The sequence below is a fragment of the Megalops cyprinoides genome, chromosome 7 (genome assembly GCF_013368585.1).
Source record: "Megalops cyprinoides isolate fMegCyp1 chromosome 7, fMegCyp1.pri, whole genome shotgun sequence".
NCBI lineage: Eukaryota > Metazoa > Chordata > Actinopteri > Elopiformes > Megalopidae > Megalops > Megalops cyprinoides.
This window is the reverse complement of record NC_050589.1, coordinates 14396973-14413609: the sequence shown is the minus strand read 5'-3', so window position 1 is coordinate 14413609 and position 16637 is coordinate 14396973. Positions and strand designations below refer to the sequence as shown.

Here is a 16637-nt window from a genome sequence, read left to right as displayed (position 1 = left end):
GGCTGCTGATGTCACTTCCTGGAAGGGGCGGCTGAGACTGGGCCATTCTCTTTAGTGTTTGCCCTGTCTGCCTTGTACTTGCCACCACTTCACAAACATTTAAATTAAAATAACAAGGGAAACACCGCAGTTGGGGGAAAAATTAAACACAAATACCCCACGCACCATAGCCCATGGATTAAATAACATCTGGACTGAAAGATTCAAAGGTGAGGTTTAACGGATTTTTTTTACCTTGCTATCTATATTCCACTGCTAGCAAGCTATCTACCTCGCTAACGTTAGCTAACTAGCTGATTGGTAGCTGACTAGCGTGCTATCATTTTGAGGTTCACTGCCTAGTAAGGTAGCTGTCACCGACACGTACAATAAAACGGTTGTGTGGAATGTTTGTGTTTATTCTCCTCCCCCTCCACTATTATCCGGATACTTCTAAGCATTCAGTGCAGCTAGCCGTTGCTAGCTAATACAGATAAACGGACGTAAGCGAGGGTCTTGGTGGCTAGCTAGCAAGTTTGAGTAGCTAACGAGACAAATTTTCAATGCATTTGTGTCGGTTCACATTGTCATCTGTCATTAGTTAAAAGACAAAGCAACAAGATCGCTTTTGTGACCACCGACTGTCTTTGTCTTCTCCGGATTGCCCCTATCTTGCTAGCTAATTATTCAATTGACTTGCTACGGGCACTTGCATTGGGTGTTTTCTTGCTTGTTGACTAGCAAGCCGGCTAGCCATATAGCTTGTTATTTAGACTAGGCTTGCTGGGAAGATACCTAAATGAGACATTATTCTTGACACATATCTAGCTAGTAATCTCATTATATCGCAAGATATTTTTTTCGTGTAACGTTATGCACTCTGGGGAGAAAACGGACTCATTTAACACTACCTAGCTAATGGTCACAATAGCAGTCAGATTTATATTCCGTTCATGGTGTCCGAGGCGAGATGTCTTCATGGCTGGCTAGCGAGGTGTCTATCTTCTAATCCGTTCTCTGTGAATTTGCAAGGCCCCAGCCCTCAGACCCCCACCTTCTTTAGGGTCGGAAGATTACAGCCGGCTTGACAACACTGACTAGAGAAAGAATAGGTTACTAGTCGATGACATTATGCCTTTTCTAAAGCTTCCTAAATTGAAATATACGGACTTGTGTCGTGCAATACCTTGTTCAATTATGCTGCATTCTTAGTTAAGTTACCTGGTACTTGCTTTGAGTTAAAGGTGGAATTTAACTGCATGACCACAATTAGCCGGCAACAACTGAATATTGGTACCGTATGTAATACATACAGTTTGTGTGTATGTTTGTCCTGTCATGGCAAAAAAATAGAAGTTTAAGAAACTTTGATGAAGCTGAAGTTCTGAAATATTTGGAGATATATGAATAATCTGAATAATCTGAATAATGTAAATCACTAACTTGTAAAAACAAATGCCTAATTTGAGAAATTGTGATGACCCCCTCTGTCCTTTGCCTCTCAAGGAAGGGCTTAGTCTCACTCCAAACACTACGCCAACACCGCCTGCCTCCGAGCCGCCTCACCCAGCAACCCAGCCGTCAGCCTGTCAGTATGTCCCAGGTCCAGTTCCAGCTGTCCCCGGGCAGCCCTCTCTCCAGTGCTGCGCCCCTGCAGCTCCCCCAGCCCGGGTTCAGCATCCCCTGTGCCTCCGGGACCCTGCCCTCTGAGAGTGCCAGCCACCCCCTCCGAAGCTCCGCCCTGCCTTCTGCTTCAGCCACGCCCTTCAGCGCACCTGCAGGTATGGCTCAGCATCATTAAAATGTATACTGGCTTAGTATCGTCTTTATCTGTACGGGTGTGGATATGTGGAGGAGAATGATTCAATCTATGCACACGTAGCATTTTGACAGCTGCCATCATGATTGGATTGGTAATGTTAGTATAATGTTGTCGCTTTCAGTACCTAACATGGCAAACCCTAAAGAGAAGACCCCCATGTGTTTGGTGAATGAGTTAGCCCGTTTCAACAAGATCCAGCCCGAGTACAAGCTGCTCAGTGAGCAGGGACCAGCTCACTCCAAGGTTTGCTCACCTCTTTATCTAGGTCATGATTTTAGTGTGCTAGCATTTTAGTTACATATTTACTTAACTTCATTGAGATGTATAAGAGAAATGAAACGGGGAACACAGGCAAATTTGTTTGGCTTCTTGTGTTTTTTTTTTCTTTTTTTTCTTTTTTTCTAATCCATCATGAAACAAATTCAGTTGGTATATATAGTAAGTTTACTCAGTCATGTAATATATAACTTATTTGATCTTGTTTAAACAGTGATCATTTGTCCTTCATAAATTGATGAGTATGTTATTTATATTTAGTGACTTTAAATCTTTGAATATGTATAACAAAGTCATGACTTACCGCAAGGCTCTGTAAGTGGTATGTAGTATGTGATTGATGTGGCTGCTCCTCTCCGGTACAGATTTTCTCAGTACGGTTAACGCTGGGTGAGCAGTATTGGGAGGCTGATGGAACCAGCATCAAGAAGGCCCAGCACTCTGCTGCTGCCGCTGCCCTGGCGCACACCACGCTGCCCAAACCCAGCGCACGCAGCCCCCGCAACACAGGCAAGAACCCAGGTGGGCTTTTCCAGGGGGGTCAGCGAGTTTGTGCATTCTGAGCAAGGGGAGGGTGGCTCTCACAGGCTCAGCTGCTGAAGTATTCCAGAATGGAATGGAATGATGGTTCATTTTAAACTGCTCACACGGTGGTCTTTCCAAGTGTTCCTTTAGAGTTTGCTCTTAACTAGCTCACTTGAATCTTAAAACAACTAAAGAGGTATCAGAGCAGTGGCAGCAGTATGGTATAGTGTAAGGAGCAGAGCTTGCAGCCGGAAGGTTGCTGGTTCAGTTCCCAGGTGGGGCATTGCTCTCGTAACCTTAGGCAAGGCACTTGTCTCAGAATTGCCTTAGTAACTATCCCATTTGCATAAATGAATGATGTAAAAAATATAAGCTTTGTAAATTGCTGTGGTTAAGAGCATCTGTGCTGTTTGGAACAAACATTGTGTGTGCAAATCAGCAATTGTGTAAGTCGTGATTTATTATGTGCATGTTCCTTGTGCAGTCTTTTTCTGCCACAGGTTAATCAGACTAATTTGTCTTCCTGAGCATGATGCAGTTTAGCTTTATAATATTCTCGAACACATCCTGTCAGGCCTGAGATAGGTCAGGGATATATCAGTTTTATTCCATTCTGCAGCTTTCAACTGCATTGAAATAAAATCTTGGAACAAATGTCTGTAAGAGGGCAGTCCGTGTGTATTTTTTGTTTGTTAAGTTCCTTATTGGATTTCCTCAGCATTGTAATTTTACAATCTTACTGCTGTTGTAGGATGAAAGTTTGACCCTAGTCTTACGTGCTCAACTCAGCTGTAATGCTGCATTGTTATAAATTTGATGTAAAAGCTGTTGATTGATTATAATCCTTTCTTTTATGCTCTGTTCTGTGTAGACAGTATAACCCACACTGTGGAGCTAAATGCACTTTGTATGAAACTGGGTAAGAAACCAATCTACAAGCCTATTGATCCATACCCTGGAATGAGGCCCAGCTTCAACTACAGTGTCAGGGCCCCCGGCCCATATCCACGGTAAGCACGCGTCTTATGGTCATGGTACAATGCTTCTCCACCTTTGGTTAAGTTCAGGTGCACAGCTCTAAACAACACCTCAGATGTTGTCATGTTTATACTAGAATAGGTTCGTCATTTCATTGTGCCCGGCAGTGTGGAATAGTGGAAAGGAGCAGGACTTATAACCGAAAGGTTGCTGGTTTGATTCCCTGTTGGGGCACTACTGTTATATCCTTGGGCAAGGTAGTTAACCCTGAATTTCCTCAGTAAATATCCAACTGTATAAATGGGGAAAAATTTAACCCATGTAAGTTGCTCTGGATAAGAGCACCTGCTTAATGACAATAATGTGATGCGTTCAGAATGAATCCAGGAAATTCAAATTGCTCAGTTCTGGTACGTCAGCATTTTGTACTCTCCATTTAAATGCTCCTGAAAGAAACCTGAATTTGAAGCCCTCTCCCTTGCACAAGGGCAGTGCAGTGTGTCTGTGCTGACGTGGACGGTTTTCTCTCCCGGGGGCAGATACTACTACCCGTTTCCACCTGTGGGGCCGGTTTTGTACCATATGGAGCTGTCGATCGGGGGCCAGCAGTTCCACGGGAAGGGCCGCACGCGGCAGGCGGCCAAGCACGACGCCGCCTCCAAGGCCCTGAAGACACTGCAGAAGGAACCGTTGCTGGAGCAGCTGCCAGAGGTGAGACTTTGCTCCTGGCTCCACGCCGTTACGCCTCAGATTAGCATGATAAATTACACCTGACTTCCCTAAAAGCCCCCTGAGTCCCTCTTTATGGATCCCTACATTTAGTTGCAGAGTGGTTATAGAATAACCATTTTTACCTGCTGTTTTTTATAACTCTGTTTTTGCTTTAATCAATTGTTTTTTTTCTGTGGTCAGCTAGCCCATAATTAGTGAGCTAATTATGTAAAGATAGGCTGTTGCTGTTTGTTCTTGAGAGGGGGTGGTGGTAAGTCACATTAGAATCCATTTATTGCCATCATTTGGTTTAATGCCCAATGTGTTGACCTTTACTTAGTCCTCCCCACTTTACATCAAGCAAATCACAGTGCATTTCTGCTCAACATCTGACCAGTGTTAGTGACCCTTAAGTAATGACAGGAGTTACATTCTCCATCTATGGTCTGAGGAAGGTAAACTTCATATTTTATTTCAGATGAATGGGGAGCTAACAGAAGAGAACCTTAACAAATCAGAAATCAGCCAGGTGTTTGAAATTGCACTGAAGAGGAACATGCCTGTGAATTTTGAGGTAAGGAGAATTCGATGCACTGCCTGTCTGAGGTTATAAAAGGCTGTTTTAATTAAATTAAGGAGTGCACTTAGACATTATGCGAAACAGACATTTATTTGGTAGAGGAGTATTTCCAGTTGATTTGATTTTCATATTTGTGTCATTCCTTCTGTGACTATTGTCTCTCCTTACCCCTGTTCTCCTTCCCTCCCTTTCTGCAAATCTCTCTCCTCTGCCTCTCTCCTTCCTTATCCTTGTGCTCCCTGTTTCTTTCCTGTCACCCTTGCACAACCTGCTCTCCCTCCTCTTCCCTCTGTTTCCCCTCTTCTCCCCTTCCCTCTGTCCTCAGGTACTGAAGGAGGCGGGCCCTCCCCACATGAAGAGCTTTGTCGTGCGGGTGACAGTGGGCGAGTTCACAGGCGAGGGGGAGGGGAAGAGCAAGAAGATTGCGAAGAAGTGCGCGGCGGCCGTGGTGCTGGAGGAGCTGCGCAAGCTGCCTCACCTGCCCGTGGTGGAGAAACTGCAGCCGCGCATCAAGAAGAAAACCAAGTCCATTGTGAAGGTGAGGAGAGGGGAAGGCAGGGTGGAGGTGGGATAGGTGACCAGGCATAATTCATTCTGTATAAGAGAAGGCGGTTGGATGTGGGATAGGGGAGCAGTGATATGTCATTGTCAGTATGTGAAGGCAGGGGGAATTCTTTTGGGTTATTGGCCGGTGTTAAGATGGATTTTTAGGTGTGGAAAAGATTGCCAGAGAAGTCAGGAGTTAGAAAGATCAGCGTGGATAAGGGCAAGAGGAAGAAGGAGATCGGTTTAAGTGCTTTCCACCCTTAGCAACTGATCCTGGATCAGGATCAAATGTCCACTAAAGGGTCTGGTTTAGGACTAGGGATGAGAAAAGGGTGATCTGGTAAAGACGTCTGGACAGCAGGGTCAGTTTGATGTTGTGAGGTACTTCAGTTATGCTGTGAATGGCTCTGCACTGCGGATGTAACTGTCAATGATTTGTAATGCTCGCTCACCACCCCACACCCCCCAGCTGCAGACCAGCCCAGAGTATGGCCAGGGCATGAACCCCATCAGCCGCCTGGCACAGATCCAGCAGGCCAAAAAGGAGAAGGAGCCGGAGTACAGCCTGGTGACGGAGCGGGGGCTGCCCCGGCGTCGAGAGTTCATCATGCAGGTGAGGCCCTCCAACCCCCTGCAACCCCTACACACCATCCATGGAGTTACCCTGCCCTTAGGATCTTGATCTTTCACCTCTCTAGCACGTGCAGTCTTTTTTTTGTGCGAGACGTGATTATTCATTTCAGGACACCAGAACCCATGGTGTTCTCTGCACGGGTATTATGCATCCAGACAGGTCTCATTTTACATGCTGTTTTTTCTGTCTTGGCGCGGTCAGGTGAAAGTGTGTGGCCAGTGCGCGGAAGGGATGGGTCCCAGCAAGAAGGTGGCCAAGCGCAACGCGGCCGAGAAGATGCTGGAGCTGATGGGGTTCAAAGTGCCTCAGCCTCAGCCCCCCAAACCGGCGCTCAAAACTGAGGAAAAGGTGAGCGGGAGATCTGCTCTCCCCCCCGAGGCCTGCAGCTCACCTTAGCAGCTCTTCCTGCGGTTATGTAGTCACATCACCAGGATTACATTAAAGAACTCTCACGCTCATTCTAACCAGAGCAACCTTCATGGTGTGTACATCTTTGTTTAAAGCCGCCAGTCAAGAAGGCAGGAGATGGACGGAAAGTGACATTCTTTGAACCTGGCTCGGTGGAGGAGGGGGCAGGGGGTGAGTGCCTGAGGCCTGAAACAGGGAGTACTCCTTGCTTAAATCAGGGGACCTTTATATACACAGAGATGCAGCAGTACGGCGTAATGTATCCTCAGTTTCCTCTGACTGGAATCACTTCAACAAAATTGAAATTTAAGATGGTGTCATTAAATAAGATAACATTCAGTCAGCAACACCTTAATTTTAAGATTTGATTTAGTCACTCTTACACACGAATAGTGTTTCTATTGTTCTATATGTTCAGCTCCGTGTGTCTCTGCCCCCGTCCCCAGGTGCCAAGGAGGACGAGTTCCGTCTGCCCTTCCTGAGCCACCAGCAGCTGCCGGCGGGCATCCTGCCCATGGTGCCAGAGGTGGCACAGGCTGTGGGGGCCAACCAGGGGCCCCACTCCAAGGACTACAGCCGCGCCCCGCCAAACCCGGCGAAGGCCACCCTCACTGCCATGATCGCCAACGAGCTGCTGTACGCCGGCACCTCCCTGACCGCCGAGACCATCCTGAAGAGCAACAACAGCCTAACCCACCTGCCCCTGGGGCCCCTCACACGGCCCTCCGAGCAGCTGAGCTACCTGGCTACAGTGCAGGGTCTACAGGTACATACACATCCACACTCCTGGTACGCCTGAGACACATCTGCAAATTTCAGGAGTATGTTAGCTCAGTATGCCATCGTGTACGCTCAGTTGTCAGAGTATGGGCAACCATATTTTAAATGTTTGCAGTTCAGAGAAAAGCACTTGTGGTCGCAAGCATTTCCTGTGGGAAAAGATGTATAGTGATTTCTTGTGCATTGGGGGATTAATATTTCAAAAATGCCATCTCTGATTTTGCTCATTGTTTGATATATTACTATCTCTGTATATCTCTATCTCTGATCGTATCTCCTGGAAAAAGAAAAATGAGGCAGCAGTGTGTTAAAAATTGAGTTGACAGTCTTTCAGAATTCTCGTAAATGTGTTTCACAACATGTTTGTGGCTGTTTTCATGTCTTTTTTTGATACCCTCTTCCTGTTGCTGCAAAATGGTGGCTGACTGTATTGGAGGCTTATTGTGCCATATCAGATGTAAAAGTGTAGTGACAACTACACTTTTATAGATGTAAGTGTAGTGACGACTACACTTTTATATCTGATAGGGACCCAGTTCTGACTAGCTTACAGCAGCAGGAGGAGTGTATCCACTGTGAAAAGAAGTCAAGATCACTTGAATCTGTAAAGAAGGTCTACTGAATGGCCTCTTTTGTTGAGGTTGTTGCTTTGTTTTTTAGGCCTCATATTTGACTTTATTGGGTACAGAGCCTTCCATTATGACTGTCCTAGTCTTCTTGGGTCAGATTACAAAAAGTATCAGAGATAGAAAATGGCAAATATGTCAAAAATGAACAAAATCAGAAACAGTATTTCTGAAATATTAATAGCTATACACTGTAAAGTTAATACATAATATATATCTATTGTCAACAAAATTAAGTTGAATATTCAGTTCAATTCAATTCAATTCATTTTTATTTGTATAGCGCTTTTTACAACACAAGTTGTCACAAAGCAGCTTTACATTGTTCCCAGGCCTGAGACCCCCTGAGAGCAAGCCTAAGGCAACAGTGGCAAGGAAAAACTCCCTATCAGGAAGAAACCTTGAGTCCGTTAGGTACCCTGAGTAGGCACAAAAATGAAGAAATACTGTAAATACTTGAATCAGCCATATCAAAAGTCAACATCCTTCTACCTTTGGAGGTGCCTTTGTACCATGTTTCAGAATAATCAGAAAGGCTTGTTCCAGTTTAACGTTAATTTCACGTGGAATGACTCAAAAACTTTGCAGTGGCACGTAGTCCACAATAGTGCTCTAATATGTGAGAAGAAAGACAGCAGGACATTTTATTCAGGCTAAGGTACCATTTCTTGTCCGTTGGTTACTCAGGTGGAATACAAAGACTTCCCCAAAAACAACAAGAATGAGTTTGTGTCACTGATCAACTGCTCTTCGCTGCCACCTCTCATCAGCCACGGGATTGGGAAGGATCTGGATTCCTGTCACGACATGGTGAGTTCCATACATATATCCCCCTGCTCACACAAATACACTGGAAGACCTAGGTTCTGTGGACTTTTTCTTTGGAATTTTCCTCTTTTCCCTATAAATGATAGTTTCCATTGCGCCCTTTAAATCATGTTGAGCACACTAATAAGCAATATATAAAGTGTCTTTCCTTAAATTGTTATTATTAAATTAGAAAATATTTGGAAATTTGTTGAATTGAGTATGTAGACAGCATGTGGGGTAGAGGTGAAAGCACTGGGCACTGAGGGTATTGGATTCATATTCCCTGTATGCTGACTGCTGTTGTGTCCTTGCTGTTGTGCAACTACTTAATTTTATTGCCTAAAGTCCAGTTTAAATATCAGTCAGTTTGTATATGCTGTGCATTGATCAGAGTCTTGAGTTGCCCTGGATAAGGATGACCCTACAAGATAGATAATATAATTTACTGTCAAAGGGATTGAGCAGGGTCTCTGTACAAGGGGGATTAATTGAAAGTAAAAGCATTGAATGTGTGACGCTACTGGTATGGATTGTTGTTAAAACATTTCCCCTCCACCTCTCTCTCTCTTTCTCTCTTTCTCTCTTTCTTTCTCTCTCTCTCTCCCTCTCTCCCTCATTCCCTCTCTCTCTCTCTCTCTCTCTCTCTCTCTCTCTCTCTCTCTCTCTCTCTCTCTCTCCCTGCCCCCCCTACCTCCACAGGCTGCACTGAATATATTGAAGCTACTGTCAGAGCTGGACCAGCAGCCTAATGACAGGACAGGGAATGGACCAATCTCTGGGTGAGCCCCTAGATCAGAGGGTCAAGGGAGTACCGCTGTGTCTCTGAGATGTCGCAGTCATTGTTGCCTTACATAATTCTGCCCTGTAGGACCATTACAGCAAATTGGTATTTAAATGCAGAAACGACTTTTCACTTTTCTGTATAAGTGACAACACTTTTCACTAACAGTAATTGCATGTAATCACAGCAGTGAAAAAGTTTTAATATCAAAGAAACATTTAGCCAGACTTCAGAGTGTACTAACTTTAATAACCTTTCCATGACAGAAACTAAAATAAATTATGCCGAATGAGGAGTCTTAGAGAACTAGCTCTCCTTTCAAAAGCATTGAGTGCTACAGCGGCTCTCGTAAATTGCAGTTCTTTTTAGTGCTAAACCGTTAAATATGGTATGGCGGTAATGTAAAAGCATGATTGTCACTGCTGACTAATACAAATTTTCTTTCCTGTAGATGTGGCAAGCAGGAAATCGAAGGTGATTCTCTCCTTAAACAGGCTAACTCAAGCACCCTAGGACAAACTCTGGATGGCACTGTGTAAACATTTTTCAAGGGGACGTTGGGCGATTGAGAAAGCACCAGAGAAAAATCAGACACTGTGTTTCTGTGTAACTCAGCTGTTTTAGAGGGCTACAGTTAGATTAAGCCACTGTAGTAAGTCATCACAGTTGCTAAATGTTACATAATGTCCACAGTTAAACAAGATTGATAAACAAGACTGCTTAATGTTGTTTAATTGTATACATTTTTTTTTTCCTAGAAAATAGTTAAGAAATTATCTCATATCCAAGAATATGCCAGGTTATTTCTTTTCAGGTTTCTTGAGAAGAGAACACTAAGGAGAAATGTGAATGTTTGAGTAGATTGGTTTGTTTCATTCAAAGTGGGAGACTTAAGTTGTTTTGTTTTATTTTCTTTTTTAAAAACCCCAGTGTTAATTCCAGGGCGTGTTGTGTTAGCACTTGTGCAATGCAGTCAGGCCCCATGGAAAGGTATGACAATGCTAGCAAACCACTGTTGATTTTCCTTGAGTGCTTTAACAAGAAAAAAGTGTTTATCTACATTTCCATGTAGGGCTGAAAAGGTTTTGTGACTTAATGTACTGTTTGTGATGTCCTGTGATGTTGCCCCCTTCCCTGATATTGTGGGGGCAATAAAAGTTTGTTGCGTATGGTGCAAGCACCTCCCCTCCGCCTCAATCCCACCCAAATGCTTCTGCTCTTCATTGTAAACCATCACCTTTCTGCTCCCCATGGAATGTAAGTAAAACTTGTGTGCTGTTACGCACAATATCAATCTCTCTGAGTGGTGTGTTTCTCAACCGATGGAAAGAAATGGGTTCACACAGAATAGTGTGTGCCTTTAAACAGTAAGGACGTCAAGTTCTGGAAGTCAACAGACATTTTAGTTTAAATACACAGAAAGAGTGGATCTGGGACTCAAATGGTCAGCCGAAGCACAAAGATTGATATATATGATAAGATAAAATACCAAGCCAAAAGTGGAATTAATAATTTCCAGTTGCAGTGGTTGGCTAGTTACACTTAATAACAAAAACTGTGAAATATGTTTGGGTTAAAAAACGAGCGAGCTGTAATATAACTAACATTTGGGTGGAGATTCACCACCTGTTCCAGTAGTAAGACATGTCAGCAGATTTACCCTGCATCCGGTTATGGAGAATGAATGCTGCTTCTGTAGTAGTTCGGCCAGGAATCAAATCTCACACCAGCAGCATGCCCTTGGCGTTCCAGAAGGGCCCATTTGCAGAAGTTTTTAGCTTGATGGTTGGAAACATACTGATGCAGGAATTTAGGCAGCATTTGCCTGGCCATTGGCCACCCGCTGTTCCATAGTCTTGATGAAGGGGTACATGCACTTGTCTGCCCCCATGAAACGATAGGCCACCACATTGGCCTCCCAGGGCAATAACCTGCAATAAAAATGCACATTATTTCTAGGTCAGAGGTCAAAGGTGGAGGTCAGAATTACTAAGGACGTCAAAGTCAGCTTAGGTAAGCAGCTGGATAATCACAAGGGACAGTGTAGAAATTCTGTGTGTGGAATGTTGAGCATGCTACAGTGAAGAGTGGACTGTATGATTCAATGTGGGGTGTGTATGTGAGGTATGTCACAGTTGTCTGGGAATCTGTGGTCCTGGGGTGTTGATAGTATTGTGAGTGTATGCAATTGCAGGCACTTACGCTCGAGATAGGAATGGCAGGTAGGTCATGCGTGGAATGCACACCAGGGGCTGGTCCACCAAGATGGCATTCATGGCCTGCTCGACACAGTACTTGGGCTCCAGGGGTGGGAGGAAGAGCTGAAGTTCATCTCTGAGGGAGTCCCATAAGACAAACGACATGTCAACCACAAGCACTAAAGAACTACCCCAGTAACTGATCCTGAATCAGTTACCCAAGACAGATCCTTCCTCCAACTATTGCATGAAAACGGCTAACATTGATCCAGCCTGCTGGGCATAATCAATACATTGCAAAAACATGTCAGATAGCAGGTCGGCTATATTTCCAGTGCAAAGACGATGGAAGGAAGCAGGAATGTGTCGACACAGCAAAGAGACCAGTTAACTCAGAAAAGATCAGCTGTGTCACATCCAGCATTCAACACTGACTTCATTTGACAGACGCTATTCGAAGCAGACCTGTGGGCAATAATAATAACAGTTGGGAAAGATAGGTAAACTCACCGGATCTTACAACCAGCAAACATGCCAGTGTCAACAAGGTAAGGGCAGACCAGTGTAGTCTTCACCCCATCCACACCTTCCTCTGTCAGCAGCTCATGGGTCAAGGATTCATGGAAGCCCACTGCTGCAAATTTACTAGCACAGTAATCCTGTGTGGAGGATATTACAGACACAAACAGAGCTTCTGGTTGGTCATATAAGAGCCAAGAGTTCAGTGTAGAGTCCTGATAGTTCACACAAACTGTTAGCCACTGGACAAATTCCTGTCTAACTTGGTAATCAGAGGCTGAAAAGCATTTCTGTTCAACTGAGCATTAACCATGTGGAGATGTGTTCAGGTCTACTGCCTCTGGGTCCACATCTGTGTGGACGTTGCTGGTGTATCTAAGTGAACAGTTAGTTGTGCACTGCCCAATTTTCATTGAATTTATGGAGAATGACATGCTCTATAACTCCATAATGGGGTAGAAACTGATCAGTGGTGGCTGGTGAACTGGAAACAGAAGGCACAAGTCTCACCTTTAAACTGGTTATCAGTGTCAACTGTTTACATCTACATTCTTCAATTAGCAGATGAATAATTGAATGGCTTGGCAATGTCCTGGTAATTTGCCACCAGTAAACACCTCTTACACCACAACAGCACTTGGAGGCTGTGCCCTCTCTCTTTTTTTGCACCTTGCCTCTTTACACCCCACCCCCCATCCCCATCTTACCTCCACACAGGCAGTGCTGAAGAGGCCCAGGGTGCTGGCGATTGTCACTATGTGTCCATGGTTTTGGGCCTTCATCTGAGGCAAGAAGGCCTTCGTCATCTGCTCCAAAGAGGTGAGATGAGGGGAGGTAAAGCATGTGGTGGGACAAGGGAAGATTGAATGTCAAGTGAGCAGGACAACCTGCCTCACCTTGGGGTAAAAATACAACACCAGCAGTTCCAATTCAGTCATCCACCTCAGGGTTCATTGAGTTGATATTCAGCCTCCACCTGAACTACATCTGTTCTTATTGATGATGTCTGGCAGGTTACTGAAGATGATAAAGGTGTTTGTTGAAACAAGGAAACACTTTGTCGCAGGGATGAAGGTCTGGTTCTGAGAGCGAAGCCAGTTTGTGCGCACAGAGACCTTTGTAAGAGTAAGAGGATCATAGTGGGAATCACATTCCCTTGTAATTGGTGAGCTTAACTTTTCTTTGAGGTGGAGAGGGCTAAGTGGATCAAAACTGGAAAGGCTGTACATTCAGTATCTGCATCATGTGTCCTTATGCTTATTAAACCCTCAACAATAAACCATACTGTGAATCTGAGCTCACGATGCATCAGTTCTGTGGCATTTCTTAGCAGTTGTACACTTCAAATAAATCTATGAGCAAATACTACATCCTTTTTTCTCTCTCACATTTTCCTTGACTGATCAGCTGAACAGTCTCCACCACACCTTTGTGTTCACGTCATGTCCTTTATGCTATAAATGGTTCTCTTATTTAGACCTTTTTTATTCTGCTGAGCAAAGTAAAATTTCAAACATTTCTTTAAAATAATAAATTTACCATTTACTGCAAGCCAAATAGAACATTGTTTGCAGGCCCTGGCAAGTTACTATAAAGCTTCTCAGTGCAATAGCCAGCCTGCAGGGGGTCCCACATGAGCTCACCCAGAAGAGGGCATGGCAGTTGACTATCAGGGTCCTCTCCAGCAGGTCATCGGGACATTCCAGTAACCGCCGTCCCGCCACCACCCCGGCGTTGTTGACAAGCACGGTCACGTCGCGGCCCACCTCGCTCCGCACCTGCTCCGCCGTCTGGTAGATGGTCTTGCGGCAGGTGAGGTCGACAGTGTAGGCGTGCGCCTTGACCCCCAGCTCCCGCGCCAGCTTGGCCGTCTGCTCGTTGGCGTCCGAGTTGCAGTCCCACAGCACCAGGTCGGCGCCGTGCTTGGCGAACTCCAGGGCGAAGAGGCGCCCCAGGACGCCCCCTGCGCCCGTGATCAGGACGAGCTCACCGTCGATGGGCTTCATCCGCGGGCGCAGCACGATCCGCACGGTGGAGCGCAGTATGTAATACATCACGTCCAGCACTGTCACGAGCAGGTCAATCAGCACAATCATTCTGCTGCGGTTTCAGACAGACCTTGTGTGTGTGAGTGTGTAACAAGGAACACCAAGAATCCAGATGGCCAAGCTGGTTCTACTCCCCTTTCCAAGGCAAGCACCTAGTCCTTCTGAATTTATACAAACTTAGCTTGCTGGATTAGCGGATACCACTTTGAACCACCAATAGGAGCCCTTCTGACAGATTAACGTGAGAATTGTTAACACATGGATTTATTTTTACTCATTTACTACTGGGTGATAGAAATATAAAAATAAACACAAGAGTCATTATTTTAATGTTTCAGTAATAAGTTGAGTATAGAGACACCATCATACCTTTTCCTAGTTTTAAGCTATTTGCTGAAAACTGTCCTTCTGATAAATTACCTCTCTTGTGTGGTTATACACATAGTTTACAATATTTAATGTGGGACCCTGCTTATTTCAGTATGTGTGGAAGGTTTGGGTAACCCTAGAAGGCATGTTCCATCATATGAGTGTTGCCTTTGGATTTCACCAATGCATAAAACAGGTTAATCAATTCTGCTTTACAATGTGAGCTATTCAAGTATTATATATTCCTGAGGCAAAGGAAATTGCATGTTAAGTATAACAGGAAGAAATCAAATTTACATGCCCCCAGCTTATTCATTAATCATAGGACTGGAGAACAGTATTCCCTGCTCAATCTGACCTGTGTAACATGAAATGGTAAATTCTTAAATTTTTTATTGGAGATCAGATTACATTAATACATTATTGAGCTACAAGAAATCCTCACCTGGTTTTTTAAACAATTTTACAATCACCTGCAAGTGAAGCAGTCATTAAGACAATCAACCACGCTGAAAAGATATGACAAGGACATCATTGGCCCCTGATATCAAACTGTCAAAACAGGGTGAAAATGAGCAAAATATTTCAGTGTATCTCATTGGGGGTGTATCACTGTACATGCATGAATTACAAGTAGTGGTGATTCTGACTTTCCACAAGTAGGTGTGTTATGCATATTAGTATAAAAAAAACACACCCTTTGTGTAAAATGTTCACTCACACATTTTGAACCAGTGGGCTATATGATTTTTTATCCAGCTTTGTGATTAAAGGAAGCATTTGTGTTCATTTACATAAGACCAATGACGCTAAATCCAGGGATTCAGCTAAGAACTGTGGGCACACTATTACATAGGGAGGTGTAGCCCAGTCTGGTGTAGAATGACTCTACTACCTTTCAGCATGGTCCATATTTCACAGCATGGAATTCAGTCCATATTTCTATAAATGAAGAATGTTGCTCAACTTTTGTCTACCTTGCTCACTGCAGGACCTTTTGACATGTTTTTGACATACACACATTTTTGACATGATTGTGAGAGAAGGTGGAGTCTGACACTCTGAGAACAGAGTGCCCTTCTCTTACACTAACAGCCCCACTAAAAGTCAGTAAGAGTAACAGATCTCACATGCATGAAACCTGCCATCTGTTATGTTGCTTTCTTTGGAGGAACAACCATGGTATGATTTACAATTAATGTTCCACTTATACTTGCATCTTTTGGATAATGTTCACAGCCTTTCATGTTGCCAAACAGCATCCCTCCTCAGAAGCATTGGCTGTCACTGCCCTATAGTGTCAAGACATACTGAATGCACAGGAAATACTAGGAATGCACATGCCTTGATTCCCTCTGTGCTTGCCGACTAACTTCTATAGGTGCATGATCAATGAATGACAAAGTATTCTCAAACCTCACTCTCAAAACCTTCTGCTGGCCCCCCTGTTTCCATGTCATCTCCCACTGTGACTTCAAAACAATCCTCTTTCCTTACAAAGCCATTAACTACTTATCCCTTTCAGACACATGAGCTAGCAGAAATGTTCAGCACCACAACAGTTTTGCCAACCTATTACTGAAAAAGCACAAAAGGTCATTTCAAGCTAACAAGCAAACCAGTTACTAAACTAAGATTTATAACCTATATGTTAGCAAACTAATGCTAAATGTCTGTTAAAACAAACATGCAGGAAAACTATTGTTGGTGATGTTTTAGTCCAAATATGCTAGCATTGCTGGCTAAACCATGCTATGCTAGCTAAACTGTACTACACTGCAATTGACCTTTTCAGAGGTGTCACACACAAAATGACACCATAACAAAATGAGCCCAATGCTTAATATGGCATTTAAAACCATATCTCTTTGTATGTGTAGAGAAGCTAGCTGCCACTTCTGTCATAAATGAGCCAAAACAAATGGTTTAAAAACCAATCATTTACTTTTAAAGTCCAAACAGACAAAGAAACCAGCCTATGCAAGCCAACAGAGGGGTACAAAGTGAGCCTTCCCTGCTCCCCAGCCACACCTGTATTTAATCAGGC

At 44.1% G+C, this 16637-nt stretch overlaps 2 protein-coding genes across 2 annotated transcripts; one reads left to right on the top strand and one right to left on the bottom strand.

Moving 5' to 3' along the window:
- Positions 1-32: 32 nt before the first annotated feature.
- stau1 (staufen double-stranded RNA binding protein 1) lies at positions 33-10704 on the top strand. The gene is made up of 15 exons (XM_036533005.1): positions 33-209; positions 1486-1760; positions 1923-2044; positions 2443-2599; positions 3474-3612; positions 4120-4291; positions 4770-4865; positions 5197-5409; positions 5887-6030; positions 6253-6399; positions 6555-6630; positions 6906-7225; positions 8553-8675; positions 9375-9454; positions 9908-10704. Exons 2-15 carry the CDS (start codon positions 1574-1576, stop codon positions 9993-9995), a joined length of 2064 nt encoding a protein of 687 aa, XP_036388898.1. The 5' UTR covers positions 33-209; positions 1486-1573; the 3' UTR covers positions 9996-10704.
- Positions 10705-11266: 562 nt separating this feature from the next.
- LOC118780346 (retinol dehydrogenase 10) lies at positions 11267-14269 on the bottom strand. The gene is made up of 5 exons (XM_036532790.1): positions 13817-14269; positions 12881-12979; positions 12165-12313; positions 11659-11790; positions 11267-11387 (listed from the first exon to the last, which is right to left on the bottom strand). The coding sequence occupies exons 1-5, from the start codon at positions 14267-14269 to the stop codon at positions 11267-11269; spliced, it is 954 nt and encodes a 317-aa protein (XP_036388683.1).
- Between the last annotated feature and the right edge of the window lie 2368 nt (positions 14270-16637).

Excerpts from the sequence above, each read along its gene's own strand:
- LOC118780346 (XM_036532790.1), bottom strand. The coding sequence starts at position 14,269 with ATGATTGTGCTGATTGACCTGCTCGTGACAGTGCTGGACGTGATGTAT. Across the intron at positions 12,314-12,880 it reads TCAGCACTGCCTGTGTGGAG|GATTACTGTGCTAGTAAATT; the intron begins GTAAGATGGGGA and ends TCCTCCACACAG. Across the intron at positions 11,388-11,658 it reads CTGCCATTCCTATCTCGAGC|GTTATTGCCCTGGGAGGCCA; the intron begins GTAAGTGCCTGC and ends TTTTTATTGCAG.
- stau1 (XM_036533005.1), top strand. The coding sequence starts at position 1,574 with ATGTCCCAGGTCCAGTTCCAGCTGTCCCCGGGCAGCCCTCTCTCCAGT. Across the intron at positions 1,761-1,922 it reads GCCCTTCAGCGCACCTGCAG|TACCTAACATGGCAAACCCT; the intron begins GTATGGCTCAGC and ends TGTCGCTTTCAG. Across the intron at positions 5,410-5,886 it reads AAACCAAGTCCATTGTGAAG|CTGCAGACCAGCCCAGAGTA; the intron begins GTGAGGAGAGGG and ends CACACCCCCCAG.